At 56.2% G+C, this 16,402-nt stretch overlaps 1 protein-coding gene across 1 annotated transcript in view; it reads left to right on the forward strand.

Moving 5' to 3' along the window:
* The window catches only part of CLASRP (CLK4-associating serine/arginine rich protein), a 31,921-nt gene that overhangs the window by 12,855 nt on the left and 2,664 nt on the right, over positions 1-16,402 (forward strand). Inside the window, exons 3-15 of the mRNA XM_011975077.1 lie at positions 730-827; positions 1,456-1,557; positions 1,763-1,842; positions 4,385-4,469; positions 5,693-5,841; positions 7,200-7,296; positions 8,315-8,393; positions 8,480-8,553; positions 10,059-10,100; positions 12,207-12,422; positions 12,538-12,825; positions 15,432-15,695; positions 16,114-16,157. Of these exons, the coding sequence (XP_011830467.1) occupies positions 730-827; positions 1,456-1,557; positions 1,763-1,842; positions 4,385-4,469; positions 5,693-5,841; positions 7,200-7,296; positions 8,315-8,393; positions 8,480-8,553; positions 10,059-10,100; positions 12,207-12,422; positions 12,538-12,825; positions 15,432-15,695; positions 16,114-16,157 (1,618 nt within the window). The remainder of the gene's footprint in view (positions 1-729; positions 828-1,455; positions 1,558-1,762; positions 1,843-4,384; positions 4,470-5,692; positions 5,842-7,199; positions 7,297-8,314; positions 8,394-8,479; positions 8,554-10,058; positions 10,101-12,206; positions 12,423-12,537; positions 12,826-15,431; positions 15,696-16,113; positions 16,158-16,402) is intronic.

Below are 16,402 nucleotides of genomic sequence, written 5' to 3' on the forward strand. Positions count from 1 at the left end.
GACCTACTACTTGTTATAGTCTGTCCTTTCCATGTCAGCCAGCCTAGTATGGGTGAAGTGGTATCTTGTGGTTCTGATTGGCATTTCCCTGATGGCTAATGATGTTGGTCATCTTTCCACGTGCGGATGCAGTCTGGTCCAGGCTGGAGTGCCCACACCCGTCTCTAAATGAATGGCCCTGAGGATGGGAGGTGACGAGTTGTGGGCACTGATATTTTAGAGAGCGAGGTCTTCGTGCTGGCCACCACCTCGAGAGGAACAAATTCCTTATTTACTTTCTTTTTTTTTTTCTTTTTTTGAGATAGAGTCTTACTCTGTCACCCAGGCTAGAGTGCGGTGACACAATTTCAGCTCACTGCAACTTCCGCCTCCCAGGTTCAAGCGATTCTTCTGCCTCAGGCTCCCACGTAGCTGGGATTACAGGCATGTGTCACCATGCCCAGCTAATTTTTTTGTATTTTTAGTAGAGCCTGGGTTTCGTCATGTTGGTCTGGAACTCCTGACTTTAGGTGACCCACCTGCCTTGGCCTCCCAAAGTGTTGAGATTACAGGCGTGAGCCTCCGTGCCTCGCCAATTCCCTTATTTCTAACGGTTGGCAGGTTGGTTCACCTCTGAGGTATGGCCCACTTGACCTTAGAAGTGAGCTCGCTGCTAAGCTGGGTTGTGTTTGAGGGGGTGGGGTTTGGAGCTCTGTTGGGTGGTGACCTCAGTCCTGTTTACCCCTGCAGAAGAAAGACCCAGCCCAGTTCCTGCAGGTACATGGCCGAGCTTGCAAGGTGCACCTGGATTCTGCAGTCGCCCTGGCCGCTGAGAGCCCTGTTAATATGTAAGACTCATACGGGAGGCAGGGGAGTGTCTGTGACTGAAGACTGGGAGTCAGAACCGACCTGGGGTGGTGTAGAGTCTGGAGCAGAGACTGAAGTATGGACAGATGTTTGGGGACTCAGAGGCAGGGAAGGCGTGACCCACCTGTGAAGGTGATAGTCACAGGGTGTAAGAACAATGAGCAGGGGTTGGGGTGGAGGCCCCAGAGTAGCGGTCCTGATTGGAGGACTTAGAAATGGGTGGAGCCAGGGCCAGAGGTCCCGAGGAAGCAGAGAGTAGGTTGCCAGACCAGGGCTGTCTCAGGGTGCCTGAGGCCCGCCCCTCAAATACCCACTAGGACCTGGTTCAAGTTCCCCACTATTGCTTGGTTCTGAGAAATGGGGTCCTGGTGTCCCCAGGGGCAGTCAGCTGACTGGCCCGTTTCAGGTCCCAGGAGCCTGAATGTGGATTCAGGGAGGCTTGCAGCAGAAGGGACTGAGAGCTGGGGGTTGAGGTGAGGGCCATGGCATGGGGACCAAAGCGGGCTGAGGGCCAGGCTTCCAAGCCTCAGCTGGCAGGGAGCAGGCGCTTTGTGTCCTGGGCAGTGTGGACACTGAGGTTCTTGCTTTCCTGCTCCCCTCCCACTTCAGGATGCCCTGGCAGGGGGACACCAACAACATGATCGACCGATTCGATGTCCGTGCCCACCTGGACCACATCCCCGACTACACCCCCCCACTGCTCACCACCATGTAAGCCGCCTCCCAGAGGGCTGCCAGGCACAGTATCATACCCAGGAGCCCCTGTTCTTTTCCCAGCTTGCCTGTCACCTTCCTAGGAGCCCCTCCTATTTGGTACCGCCCTGAGCCTGAGGGGGATGCCCCATTTCCCTTCCTGCTGGCTTGGGGTGGGATCCACCCCTTCCCTCTGATTTCAAGGTCTCGCCCTCCCCTAAAGCTCCCCAGAACAGGAGTCGGACGAACGGAAGTGTAACTACGAGCGCTACCGAGGCCTGGTGCAGAACGACTTTGCCGGCAGTGAGTGATCTGCAGGGGGACGAGGGGCGTGGGGTTTGGGGGCCCTGGAGCCTGGAAGACATAAATAAGTTTGGGAAGAAAAGTTTTATCCACATACTTTCTACTAAAGGGTCTTGGGTTCCGGCTCCAGCTCTACGATAGACTCACTTTGCCTGCATCTCTTTCCCCTTCAGGGCCTCCGTCTCTGCATTTGGTGTAGGGGATGTCTGCTGAATTGGTCGTTCCCAGCAGGGTCACGTCCATATACCATGCCTTCTGACTCTGTGGTCCTTTTTTCTTTAAAGAGTAGAGAAAATAGCAAGAATATGTTTTTATTTTTATTTTTAAATTTTTAAAATTTTTATTTATTTATTTATTAGAGGCAGAGTTTCATTCTTGTTGCCCAGGCTAGAGTGCAGTGGTACGATCTCGGCTCACTGCAACCTCTGCCTCCTGGGTTCAAGTGATTCTCCTGCCTCAGCCTCCTAAGTAACTGGGATCACAAGTGCCTGCCATCACCCCCAGCTAATTTTTTGTAGTTTTAGTAGAGACAGGGTTTCACCATCTTGGCCAGGCTGGTCTTGAACTCCTGACTGTGTGGTCCACCTACCACGGCCTCCCAAAGTGCTGGGATTACAGGCGTGAGCCACCGCGCCTGGCCATCACCCCGTTTTACAGACAAGGATGTCGAGGGGGAACACCCTGTCCAAGGACCTGGGATTCTCCACGTGTCCTTAACCGCTGCTCTCTGCTGATGGAAAGCTCTTAACTCACCTACCAAGAATTAGAGATTCCCTTTCTTGGGGTTCCCTGTGGAGTTAAGGGAAGGATGGAGTTCTCTGCTGGGTTTGTGCCTTACTACCTGGTGGGTCTCAGTTTCCTTTTCGAGAAGCGTGGTGGTGATGATTTTGTCGCATGGGGTGGTTGTGAGAGTTGAGTGAGGTGATGTGTATAAAACCCCAGCACTGAACCTGGCACAGTCAGCCCTCCATGTGGGTCTGCTGGTCTGGTATTTGTTTATTTCTAAGATAGATGCTTTTTTGATTTTCTAAAATCAGAGGCTGCCAAAATTCTAGTGATCACCGAGGCCTTAGAATCAGGGACATGTGGTATAATGGATACTGTTTTTGCCATCATTCCAGGCCACATAGATTCCTGGTGGTAGAGCCAGGGTTCCCTTAGTTTTGCCTCACTCTGCATTTATTCATTCACTTCCACAAACAGTCATTGAGCACATGCGGTGTGGCAGGTGCTGCTCTGGGATCAGTGGCATGGTAGGGGAGAGGGCAGCAGCTCTATACTCATGTCAGTGACGCCAGTTGCAAACCAAGATAATGTGACAGACAGTGCACCATTCTCTGAGAAAAATAGGACAGAAGTCCTGGACCAAGGCTGGGGTCAGTGATGTATGGATAGAGGCTCCCTAGGAGGCACGGGTAGGCCACAGGATTCCAGGCCGAGAGCAGCCTGTGCAAAACCCTGTGTCAGCCAGGACTATGGGCACACTGGAGGGGCAAAGAGCAGGCCCGCGTGACCGGAGCAGGGAGAGCGAGGGAGCTTGTGCAAGGCAGGGTCAGCAGGGCCCCTCCTGGGCTTTGGAGACAACAAGTAGAAATGGAGTATCTGCTAGAGCAAAGAAGGGCCATGCTACATCCCCTTCTGGCCCACCAGCCCACCCACCTCTTGTTCCAGATAGAAAAACTCAGGCCAGCCGGGCACAGTGACTCATACCTCTAATTCCAGCACTTTGGGAGGTCGAGGTGGTGGATCACCTGAGGTTGGGAGTTCGAGACCAGCCTGACCAACATGGAGAAACCCTATCTATACTAAAAATACAAAATTAGCTGGGTGTGGTGGCACATGCCTGTAATCCCAGCTACTTGGGAGGCTGAGGCAGGAGAATCCCTTGAACCCGGAAGGCGGAGGTTGCGGTGAGCAAGATCGCACCATTGCACTCCAGCCTGGGCTACAAGAACGAAACTCCATCTCAAAAAAAATACAGACAAAACTGAGGCCCAGGGAGGGAAGGAAGGAAGGGGACTCACCACCCACGGTCCCACAGCAAGTCAGGCACACGTGTCTCACTGCAGGGAAGATCAGGAAGGCTCTGGTACATTGTTGAGTCCTCTAAGCTGGGTGTTAAAACGAGTCACGGAGAGGCTTGCAGTGGAGTGACCTGTGCAGTCAGTGGCGTGTGGCGCTCAGGAGCAGGTTTTGGTTCTGAAGGGTCCAGCCAGAGGCCTCCAGAAACAGTTAGAATGGTGGTAGAGTGTACCAGGCTAGGCACTCACTCTGCCTGTGGTCCCATTTTACGGAAAAGGAAACCAAGGCACAGATGTGCTGTCACTTGACCAAGGTCGTGTGTCCAGTGAGTGGTGTGTCCAAGGCTCTGCTGCAGTTGCTTGTGTCCCACCAGACACAGTTTGATTATCTGGAAGTGGCGATTGCCCCAAGGTGCACTGGGGTTGCACCTGTCTTCCTGCTTCACCGCACTCTGATGTTCTCCCACTGAATTCCTAGTGTCCCCAACCCACTCTGACCCGGAGTCTCTTGTTTGCTGCAGTCTCAGAGGAGCAGTGCCTGTACCAGATCTACATTGACGAGTTGTACGGAGGCCTCCAGAGACCCAGTGAAGATGAGAAGAAGAAGTGAGTTGGGGTCTGGGGTGCAGGGGGTTGAGGAGGCAGGAGGGCTGGGAGCCCCAGGCAGGCATGGCCTCTTCCATCCTGTCCACCAGGGTCTCCCCAGAACCAAGGATGGTGTTCAGCACACAGTCAGTGCTCACTTAATAACTGTGTAGAGGAAGAAGCCCTGTCAGGGTACCAGGGCTTGCCGACGGCTCTGCGTTGCATTTGCAGCTTGGGGAGTGGTGGGAGGTGCAGTCCCTGTGGTCAGACAGCCCTGGGTTTGAGTCCTGGCTGTGAGACCCTGAGTGGGAATTCTCTGAGCCTTGCTGTGCTTCCCTGTAAAATGGGGCTGGCAGGAGGCCCCGCTGCCTGGAGTTGGGAGGCATGCAGGAGACAGAGCTTGTGAAGTACCTGTCCTAGCACCTGCCGTGTAGTGAGCTTGCAATCAGCCCTCACTGATGTCACTCTGGAGAGAGGCTTCTCAAAGCTGCGTCCCTCAAGGAGTAGCTGGGGAGACCCGGGCCTTATCCTGGAGCAGCTGCCTCTGAGGAGCAGCGGCCAGGCAGTCTCACTTCTCTCTTCTCCACCTCGGTCTGATGAGCACAGGCCCCTACCCTCACACATGCCGTTCCCTCTGCAGGGCTTAGCTCTTCTCCAGGCCAGCTGCTGTTGCCCCGGTGCACGGTAGACTGGAGCCCTGGCTCGGGACTGGGCGGCTCCCTCAGTGACACCTTCCCTCCTGCTCCCCCTGACTGCTTGCCGCCTTCCTCCACTGGGAGGGGTCCCATGGGACTGTCCTGGATGCTTCTTGGAGACTTCAACCCTCGTCCACGGCCCCAGCCTCAGGGTCCTGCTCAGGCCCCTCAGGCACTGCTCTGTTCAGGGCAAAGCTGGGGCACCTGACTGCTCAGGAGGACTCTGGGCTGTGCCCTCGTGCGACTTACGGTCTAGGCGGGAGACAGACCTTCCCCAACAGAGATGACCCAAGGAAGGCAGGGCTGGGGAGCTCAGGACAGTGCCGACCCACCCTAGGTGCCAGTCAAGGACTTCTTGGCAGGTGGGGCCCTGGAGCTGAGATGTGGAGGAAGAGGGAGGAGCTGGGTGTGGGCAGGAGCAGAGGGACCTAGGCTGAGGGACAGCCTGAGGGGAGGGGGCCGTGGCACTCGAGAAGCTGGTGTGTGGGGCCAGCCTGGGGCCCTCCTCTCCGCCAGGCGCGGCCCTGGCTCAGTGGCTCCCCTTTCCAGGCTGGCAGAGAAGAAGGCTTCCATCGGTTATACCTACGAGGACAGCACGGTGGCTGAGGTGGAGAAGGCGGCAGAAAAGCCAGAGGAGGAGGAGTCAGCAGCCGAGGAGGAGAGCAACTCGGATGAAGATGAGGTCATCCCCGACATCGGTGGGGTCCCCTCTCTGCCCTCCCCACCCACAGTCCCTGGGCATCGTTTCTGTGTCTCGTCCCTCACCCTCTGTGGGGCACCCCGTGCTTACGAGCTGTGTCGCTCTCCCTCCCCCGCCCCAGGGCACGCCAGCCTCCTGCCACCCCTGTCTCACTCATCTCTCATTTCTAGGGTGCTGTTTCTATGATCTTTTCCCCTCCTAGGTGTTGGCTCCATTCTTCTCCACTTGGGCCGGCCTCTCTGTGCCTCTGCCCCGCTCCCCTGCTCTCTTCCCTCCTCTGGAAAACAAGTGTTCATCCTCTTACAGAGCCAGCCCCCATCCTCCAGGCGTCTGTTCACCCTCCCCCTCTCTGCCATTCACCTCCCCTCTGGATTCCCACTGATCAAACCACCCCCGAGTCTCTCCGCTTTACTCATCCTGGCTCTCACTCCAGCAGCCGGCTCTTTTTATTTTTTTATGTATTATTTATTTTTTTGGGATGGAGTTCTGCTCTGTCACCCCGGCTGGAGTGCAGTGGTGTGTTCTTGGCTCACTGTGACCTCCACCTCCTGGGTTCAAGCGATTCTCCTGCCTCAGCTTCCCAAGTAGTTAGGACTACAGGCACATGCCACCATACCCAGCTAATTTTTGTACTTTTAGTAGAGACAGGGTTTCGCTACATTGGTCAAGCTGGTCTTGAACTCCTGACCTCATGATCCACTTGCCTCGGCCACCCAAAGTGCTGGGATTACAGGCATGAGCCACTGTGCTCAGACTAGCAGCTGGCTCTTTATTCACACTCTGTAGAGCCACACATTGACCTCTGCCCAGCCCTCCTTCTGCTGGCTCATCACACGCCCTACTTCCAAACACCTGTGACCCGTACCCTGCCTGCCACCCACCATGATCTTCAGCCGCCATCTGTCTGACCCTATTCAGTCCTCCCTCCCACGTCAACCCCGCCACACGTCTCATCCATTCCTCCCTCCCTCCATCCACCCATCCCTCCTTCCTTCCTTCCCTGCCTCTATTCCATTCATCCCTCCATCCCTCCTGCCCTCCATCCATCCCTGCATCCCTTCATCCGTCCCTCCACCCATTCATCCATCTCTCCCTTCTTCTTTCCCTCCTTCCGTTCATCTGCCGCTTCCAAGCCCCGTCCCCCAGCTGCCTCTGTCCACCGTGTGTTGTGCTCACCTCTGGCCAAGCCCTGTGCGAGCTTGGGGATGCCAAGATGAGCCATACTTGATGCCATCCCTTCCTGAAGAGTGCTTCAGTCTGGCAGGCGCCCCATCACGCCCACCTCCTGGAGCACTGCCCCTTCTCCCCTGTCCTCTCGCTCGGCCGTGGCTCCTGACAGCCTTTCTCTTGGTGCAGACGTGGAGGTGGACGTGGATGAACTGAACCAGGAGCAGGTGGCAGATCTCAACAAACAGGCCACGACTTATGGCATGGCCGACGGCGACTTCGTCAGGTGAGGCCTGCCTGCTGACACTCCTCCCCATTCTGTGGGCCCCACCCTGGCATCTCACTGTTACTCCCGATACTGATGACAGCCATCCAGTTTGTGAGCATTTGTGTGCCTGACCCTGGGCCCAGGACTTTACACATGCAGGTCCCTGAGCCTATGGTGGTCGTGGCCCCACTTCATCTGTGCAGGAACAGGCTGCACCCAAATCACCCAGCCTGCCCTACTTAGTGTGACCTGGGGCGAATCTGACTCTTTGAAGCTCAGGGGATTCCTAGGCTGGGGGACAGCACCCTCTAGTGGAGAGGCCTCATTCCCTGGTCATTTATTCTGGCAGTTGCTGGTTGGACCTCTACCCTGAGCCATACCCCCTGCTGAGCTCATAAGACCACACAGAATTGTCCCAGCTCACTGGGCAGTGAACCCGAAGCAGAGCCTGAGCATGGCACCCTCTGCCCAGAGCCCTTTGTGGCTCCCACCTCCCTCAGGCACATCCAGTGTCCTCACCATGGCTGAAAGGTCTTACCCATCTGGTCCTCTTGACTGCCCCCATCCCCCCTGCCCAGCCTCCATGGCCTCCTTGCTCCTCAAGTGCAGAGGCCTGGCCCAGCACCTGGGCCACTCTGCTGTTCGCCTCGGGCGTCTGCAGCTTGCTCCCCCAGGTTTCTCTCTAGATACCCCGTTCTGTGTGGCTTCCGTGAGCTTCCTCTTGAAAAATGCAGCTTCCTCTGCCTTTGCTCTAACATCTAATGGACCATGTGTTTTATTCCCTTGCTCATTGTCTTCTCCCCTAGAATGTAAGCCTGTGCAGGTGAGGATTTCTGGTTTTTTTAGTGCTGAGTTCTTGATGCCTAAGATAGGACCTGGCACACAGAGGGTGCTTAATAAGTGGCACTGAATGAAAGACATCTCAGGCTGGTGTGGGGTGACTCAAGTCCCTCACTTTCTCTGATGACTCAGCCTGTGTCCTCCTTGTCCTGTGGCGTGCCCCCTCCTCCACCCTAATTCTCACCCCCCTCTATAGGATGCTCCGGAAAGATAAGGAGGAGGCAGAGGCCATCAAGCACGCCAAGGCCCTTGAGGAGGAGAAGGCCATGTACTCGGTGAGGTCTGGGCTAGAGTGGAAGGCGACAGGGTTGTGTCACAGGGAGGGCACCCCGTCACCAGTCTGGCACCCACCCTACTCCAGGGACGCCGCTCTCGACGCCAGCGGAGAGAGTTTCGGGAGAAGCGGCTGAGGGGTCGCAAGATCAGCCCACCCAGGTAGGGCTTCTCCCTGAACCCCCACCCTGCTGGCATCTGGGGGAGGGGAGCGGGGGCTTAGGGCCTGGAGGCAGGCATTTGACTTGAGGAAAGAGTCTTTCTAGTGGGGCGATGCGTGGCCTGCGTGAAGGTTTAGAGGTAGGAACGGCCTTGAGGGCCATGTGGACTCCTTTCCTTGCCAGCTGCTCCCCTCACCCTGCTGGACTGGGGGCCCTTGCCAGACTCCCAGGAGCCCATGCACAGGCGGCATGAGGCTGTCACCAGGGCGGCGGAGGAATAGAGGGCACAGGCTTTGCCCTGGACTCTCACTCAGTTCTGCTGCTTGGCTGTTTCCTGTGCTGGAGTTTGGACAAGTGACTTCCTGAACCCTCTGAGCTTCAGTTTCTTCCTTTGGAAAATGAAGCATTATCACCTACCATGAGAGAGGGCTGGGGCAGTCCCCACAGGGAGGTCTTGGGACAGGTTTGGATGAGGCAGTCTGGCTTGGAGCAGAGAGCCCAGCCTGGGTCAGGAGGCCTTGAGGAGAGGCCCGGTGCAAACCCATGCCTCTTTTTGCCACATCTCTTAAAGGAGAGTGATTGAGAGTTCCTGTAAGGCTTAAACGACTTGTAGGTTCAGGGGTTGGTGTGCGAAACATTCCTTAAAGAATAGCACCAGTTGTCACTGCTGTCAGTGGTGACACAGAGGCACATAGAGGGTAGTGCAGGAAAGCCCAGGCTGGGTGGCTGTGGGGCCTGGGTGTGGATCCCCGTTTCCTCCTTTATGAGCTGCGTGATGCTGGACAAGTGACTTCACGTCTCTGGGCTTCAGTTTCCTCAGCTGTGATAGTCTTTCTGTTCTTTTTTTTTTCCAGAGACAGGGTCTTGTTCCGTCACCCAGGCTGGAGTGCAGTGGTGCAATCACGACTTACTGCAGCCTCAAATTCCTAGGCTCAGGCGAGCCTCCTACCTCAGTCTCCTTAGTAGCTGAGATTACTGGCATGCATCACCACTCCCAGCTAATTAAAATAAAATATGCTTTGTAGAGATGGGGTCTTGCTATGTTGCCCAGGCTGGTCTCAAACTCCTGGGTTCAAGTGATCCTCCCACTTCAGCCTCTCAAAGTGCTGGGATTACAGGTGTGAGCCACCGCACGCAGCCTATTTTTATCTTATCATCATCATCATTAGTAAACCCAGACCCAGTGAGAGCCAGAGACGAGGATTGGGAGGAGGGATGCTTTCATTCTAGGGTCAGGAGGCCAAGCAGAAGCAGGGTTGCTGAAGTCCAAGTTCCTCAGAGTCATCATGGGTCTAGGACATTGTGGGGTGGGGCCTAAGTTCATGCTTTGGACAGATCTGAGGTGGGGGTGGGTGGAGGAATCAAGGGAAGGCCCCCAACCTGGTCAGCAGCCCCCTCACTGTGCCAGGTGCCTAGCTTTGGGTCCTCAGGTTGGGGGACTTATCCCAAATTCATGCCCACTGAGATCTTAAGCCCCAACTTGTCCCACCCCATTCTTCTCTCTAGCTATGCCCGCCGAGACAGCCCCACCTATGACCCCTATAAGCGGTAAGTTCCTCTGGAGGACCAGGGAGTAGCAGACAGGGAGCTCCCTGATGGAGACAGGGGCGCTGAGGAGGGGATGGGAGGTTCACCCTACTAGGCCACCCCAAGACCACAGACTGCATGATATGTTCTGGGTCTAAATCATTTTTGTGTTTTCCAGATCACTGTCTTGTTTTCCCAGTTTTAAATAAAATTTTGCTTTTTTTTTTTTTTTTGAGATGGAGTCTCGCTCTGTCACCCAGGCTGGAGTGCAGTGGCCCGATCTCGACTCACTGCAAGCTCCGCCTCCCGGGTTCACACCATTCTCTGGGACTACAGGTGCCCGCCACCAGGCCCAGCTAATTTTTTGTACTTTTAGTAGAGACGGGGTTTCACCGTGTTGTTAGCCAGGATGGTCTCGATCTCCTGACTTCGTGATCTGCCCGCCTCGGCCTCCCAAAGTACTGGGATTACAGGCGTGAGCCCCGCGCCCGGCCAATAAAATTTTCTTTATATTTTGAAGCTTCTTTATTTTATTTTTCTGATTTATTTATTTATTTATTTTTTAATTTTTTTTTTTTTTGAGACGGAGTCTTGCTCTGTCACCCAGGCTAGAGTGCAGTGGCGCGAAGTCGGCTCACTGCAAGCTCCGCCTCCTGGGTTTACGCCATTCTCCTGCCTTAGCCTCCCAAGTAGCTGGGACTACAGGCGCCTGCCACCTCGCCCGGCTAGTTTTTTGTATTTTTTAGTAGAGATGGGGTTTCACCGTGTTAGCCAGGATGGTCTCAATCTCCTGACCTCGTGATCCGCCCGTCTCGGCCTCCCAAAGTGCTGGGATTACAGGCTTGAGCCACCGTGCCCGGCCCTATTTTTCTGATTTAAATACAACGCAGTCTTATGGTAAAAAATGATCAAATATGGCAAAACAGTGTGACTGAGAAATCAAGTCACTTTAATCTCAATTTCCAGAAGTGGCCAGTGGGAAATAACGGGCACTCAGTAGCACCGCTGGGCACAGGTGCTTGTCTCGTGGGTGAAAGAGTGATTGGAGCAGGGATTTTGAGAGGGACCAAGCTCAGTGTGATCCCAGTCCCCCTCATCCAAGCTCTATAGCTCTCTGAAGCCCAGTTCCCTCTTTGGAATGGGGGTGGGAATGGGATCTTCCTCATGGGGCTGTGGGTCGAGATTAGATAAGGTGTGAATGGCTTCTGGGGAAATAAAAGGTGTAGGTTAGTGCTCCATACATGGGAGTGTTGGATATCAGGTACCTTCTTTTTATTTTTAAAATTTTATGTATTAAAAAACTTTTTTTTTTTTTTTTCTTAAAAAAAATTGAGATAGGGTCTGACCAGGCTGGTTTTGAACTCCTGGTCTCAAGCAGTCCTCCCACCTGGGCTTCCCAAAGTGCTGGGATTACAGGCGTGAGCCACCACACGTGGCCACTTTTTTTATTTTACTAAAATGGAATTGCACCACACTCAGTGTTTTAGAACTCGCTTTTTCCTCCCAGATTATCCATGTTTCTTTTGAGTAAAACTTTTCTGTGTTTTGTGCAGAGATCTGCTTATCTTTTTTTTTGAGGGGGGACGGAGTCTTGCTGTGTTGCCCAGGCTGGTGGGCAGTAGTGTGATCTGGACTCACTGCAACCTCTGCCTCCCAGGTTCAAGCAGTTATCGTGCCCTCAGCCTCCTGAGTAGCTGGAATTACAAATGCGTGCCACCATGCCCGGCTAATTTTTTTGTGTTTTTTGTAGAGACGGGGTTTCACCTTGTTGGCCGGGCTGGTCTCAAACTCCTGGTCTCAAGTGAGCCGCCTGCCTGGGCCTCCGAGAATGCTGGGATTACAGGTGTGAGCCACCACGCCCGGCTTGCTCATCCATTTTTCATAGCCACATAAAATCAGAGCAGTTGTCTGTCATTGTCCTTCCTGGTTATTTAGCAAAGGCTGCATGGTTGTGAGTCAAGTCCTTGTCCAGAGCTGGGTCTTCAGTGCCCTCCAGGCTCCATCCACCCGCCTGGCTTCCCGGGTCGCTCTGGCCCGCGCTGGCGCTGCTGTTGCTCTGCTGTGTGTGCTGTTCCCGGAGAGGCTCCGGGAACCTGGGCTAGTGAGCCTCCTCCTCCCTACCCGTAGGTCACCCTCAGAGTCCAGCTCGGAGTCCCGCTCCCGCTCCCGCTCCCCGACCCCGGGCCGCGAGGAGAAGATCACGTTCATCACCAGTTTTGGAGGCAGCGATGAGGAGGCAGCCGCAGCTGCTGCTGCCGCAGCCGCATCAGGGGTCGCCACAGGGAAGCCCCCCGCACCTCCCCAGCCTGGCGGCCCCGCCCCAGGACGTAATGCCAGCGCCCGGTCGGTAACGCTCACGCCGCCCGCCCTACGCCCCGGTCACCATGGGGGGGACCCGGGGCAGAGGGGGGCCGCGGCTCAGGCCTGCGCTGACCGGCCCTCCGTGCCCCGCCTGCAGCCGCCGCTCCTCCTCCTCCTCCTCCTCCTCTTCCGCCTCGAGGACCTCCAGCTCCCGCTCCAGCTCTCGCTCCAGCTCCCGCTCACGCCGTGGCGGGGGCTACTACCGTTCCGGCCGCCACGCGCGCTCCCGGTCCCGCTCCTGGTCCCGCTCCCGTTCCCGCTCCCGGCGCTACTCCCGGTCCCGTAGCCGTGGCCGCCGGCACTCAGGTGGGGGCTCCCGAGACGGACACCGCTACTCCCGCTCGCCCGCCCGGCGTGGTGGTTACGGGCCCCGGCGCAGAAGCAGGTATGTGCGGCTGGGCGTGGGCGGGAGAGGCTGGGGGGCGCGGGCTTCGAACTTGGGGAGAAGGTGCTCAGAGGGAGGAAACCTGGCCACCTGGCTCAGAGAACACCCCATCTGAGGTGACAGGCACAGGCCACTGCTCTTCGGCAGGAAGCCCTTGGTTGGAAAGGGCAAGGCATGGGTGTTTGCGTACGCATCGTGGTGGCAGTGGAGGTGGAGCCCAGCCCGTTTTCCACAGCAGGGTGTAGAGAGGAGACTGCATCTCTCTCTCCCCTCAGGAGACTGTCTTTGCTGTCAGGGGTTTCAGGTCGAGGGGAATAGAAGCGCATGGACGCTCCAGGGTATTCTGTAGCTTGAAGGGACGGGTCCGGGTCTTGAGGGCTGGGAAACCCCTTGGTGGGGGTGCGTTCCTGTGTGGCCAGGAGCGGATGGGGAAGCGGGTGGAAAAAATCAAGACAGCTCATTGGCCTGGCGCGGTGGCTCACACCTGTAATCCCAGCACTTTGGGAGGCTGAGGCAGACAGATCTCCTGAGCTCAGGAGTTCGAGACCACCCTGGGCAACATGGTGAAAACCCGTCTCTACTAAAATAGAAAAAATTAGGCCAGGCGCGGTGTTTCACGCCTGTAATCCCAGAACTTTGAACCCAGGAAGCAGAGGTTGCAGTGAGCTGAGATCGTGCTACTGCACTTCAGCCTGGTGACAGAGCGAGACTCCGTCTCAAAAAAAAAAAAATAGCTGGGCATGGTGGCGTGCGCCTGTAGTCCCAGCTATGTAGGAGGCTGAGGCACAAGAATTGCTTGAACCCCGCAAGCGGAGGTTGCAGTGAGCTAAGATTGTGCCACTGCACCCCAACTTGGGCTACAGAATGAGACTGCGTCTCAAGGCAAAAAAAAAGACATTTCATTTTGGAGAACACACGATGAGAGAGGCCAGCTCTAGGGATGGTTTAGAAAATAAAAGTCACCTGGAGACTGGTCCACCCCCTTCCGGTCTCCTTGCCTGTTGGGGTCAGGACTGCTCTTGGAAGGGCAGCGACGCTGGGTCGGTGGGAGCATAGCCTGCAGGGCACCTGCCCAAGTGTAGAGTCCCTGGGCCTCTGCTTCTGTAAAATTGCAATAATAGCATCCGCTTCTCTGGGCTGTTAGAGGTGTAACAGGTAAACCCATGTAAGTCGTTTAGGACAGGGCTGGTGCTGTCTAAGTGCCGTTAATATCGTCAGCATCATTACTTGCGTTATTGTAGCACTGATCACCATGTCAGCTGCCTGTAAGGTCTGGCAGGTAAAGTAGAGGGGCCAGGTAGAGATCCTGCTGACCTGGCAAGCACGTGTTCCCTCCAGTGGGGGCGTTGACCGCTCAGCAGCAGGTCTAGTGTCACCTAGTCTTTCTAGTTCTCAGGAGAAGTTGAGGGTCTGGATTTTTAGAGGATAGCTCTTGTTTTCTTTCCTTTGTTTTGAGACAGTGTCTTGCTGTGTCACCCAGGCTGGAGTGCAGTGGCGCGATCTCGGCTCACTGCAACCTCCACCTCTTGGGTTCAAGTGATTCTCCTGCCGCAGCCTCCCAAGTAGCTGGAATTACAGGCGCACACCACCACGCCCGGCTAATTTTTGTATTTCTAGTAGAGACTGGGTTTCACTATGTTGGCCGGGCTGGTCTTGAACTCCTGACCTTGTGATCCACCCACCTTGGCCTCCCAAAGTGCTGGGATTACAGGCGTAATCCACCGCTCCTGGCCCTTGTTTTCTTAATAATGACAACAAATTTTAATTTTATAAAAATTTCATTCAAAAATTAGCCAGGCATGGTGGTGCACGTCTGTAATCTCAGCTACTCGGGAGGCTGAGGCAGGAGAATTGCTTGAACCCAGGAGGCGGAAGTTGCGGTGAGCCGAGCTGTTGCACCACTGCACTCTAGCCTGGGTGACAGACCCTATCTCAAAAAAAAAAAAAAGAGAGCCCAAACAGAGTTAGTGTGTGGCCCAGAATTGGCTTCCGGGTCATATATTCCTTGTAGCTTACCCAGAGCAATGACAGGAGAAAGACTTGGAGGGCAGGTGGGACCTGGGCACATCTTGCATGCCAGCCTGAGAGTGTCCGGAGCAGGGAGAGGATGGGGTTCCACATCTCCAGATTGGAACTTGTGGGTCTGTGCTGAGAATGGTGGAGGACAAGGGATGGTCCCCACTGCTGTCAAGACCCTGGACACAAGCAGGATGAGGAGGTGGGTGAGGGTGTAGATGAGGTCACCGTGGAACACCATTGTGCCTGAGCTGGAGGAGCTCAGGGGGAGCCAGCCATCCCTCCCAGAGCTCCCCTCCCGAGAAGCTGGCAAGTGGGTATCTAGTGAGGGAGAGGTGACACGGACCAGGCAGTGCTCATGATGGCAGGACTGCCCTTAGGCTGAGTGTATCTAGAACGCCATCTCTGTAGCCAGAGGGAGGCCAGAGTGCCGCTTCGGGACATTTCTGAGAGAGAGTAGCAGGAGAGGAGAGTCAAGCCTGTCACCCCGGGCCTTGCAGGAAGGAGGACTGTGGATCTGAAGCCAGGGTGGGGTGCGGTTGGGGTCCCTGGAGCCTCACAGTCCTCTTCCCGCCCTGCTGCATCCCCAGGAGCCGCTCCCACTCAGGGGACCGCTACAGGCGGGGTGGCCGGGGCCTCAGGCACCACAGCAGTAGCCGCAGCCGCAGCAGCTGGTCCCTCAGTCCGTCCCGCAGTCGCAGCCTGACTCACAGCCGCAGCCACAGCCCCAGCCCCAGCCAGAGCCGTAGCCGCAGCCGCAGCCGCAGCCGCAGCCAGAGCCCCTCGCCATCACCCGCAAGAGAGAAGCTGACCAGGCCGGCCGCGTCCCCTGCTGTGGGCGAGAAGCTGAAAAAGTGAGCAGGGCGGGTCTGGAGGAAGAGGGCTGCCAACCTCAGGTGGGGAGGGCGAACGTCACTGTTTTCTTTTTGGGGAAACAGCCCTACCCCAGGAGGTCTGGGGGCCGGGGTATGGCCCTGGCCTGGGAGGGTGGATTTCAGGGGGACACAGCCCTGGCCTGGGGGGTCTGAGGAGGACACACCAAATCCTAGAGGATCTGCACAGTCAGAACCTTGTCCTTGATGAGGGTCAGAAGGGAACAGGGCCCGGTCTTACAGGTTCTGTGGGGTCTGAGAGGGACATGGTTGCACCCTGGGGCCTCAGAAGGCCCATGCCTTGGCCACCTGATCTGAGGGCAGTGCTGAGGCTGGGGTCAGAGGTGGCAGCTGTCCTTTCCCCCTCCCAACCATGTCCTCTGGCCCTGCCCCCACCCAGGACCGAACCTGCCGCTGGTAAAGAGACAGGAGCTGCCAAAGTCAGTAAGAATTTGGAACTCGCCCGTCTAATTCCCGTCAGCAGCAGTGCCCAAGAGCTGGGCCTGGTGGGCCTGCAGGGGGGCCCGGGTGGGCTGGGAGATCCAGCCCCAGGGACTGGGAGGGGAGCGGGGGAAGGGTCTGCCCCCGTGAGAACCATATCCCTCTTCCCTCCTCACTGTACACTGGGGCTCCATCTGTCACTGAGCCTCTGGGAGCTTCAGGGCTGTCCACAGCCTGCCCCTCCTCCC

This window comes from Mandrillus leucophaeus, unplaced genomic scaffold (assembly GCF_000951045.1).
Source record: "Mandrillus leucophaeus isolate KB7577 unplaced genomic scaffold, Mleu.le_1.0 Scaffold151, whole genome shotgun sequence".
Taxonomy (NCBI): Eukaryota; Metazoa; Chordata; class Mammalia; order Primates; family Cercopithecidae; genus Mandrillus; species Mandrillus leucophaeus.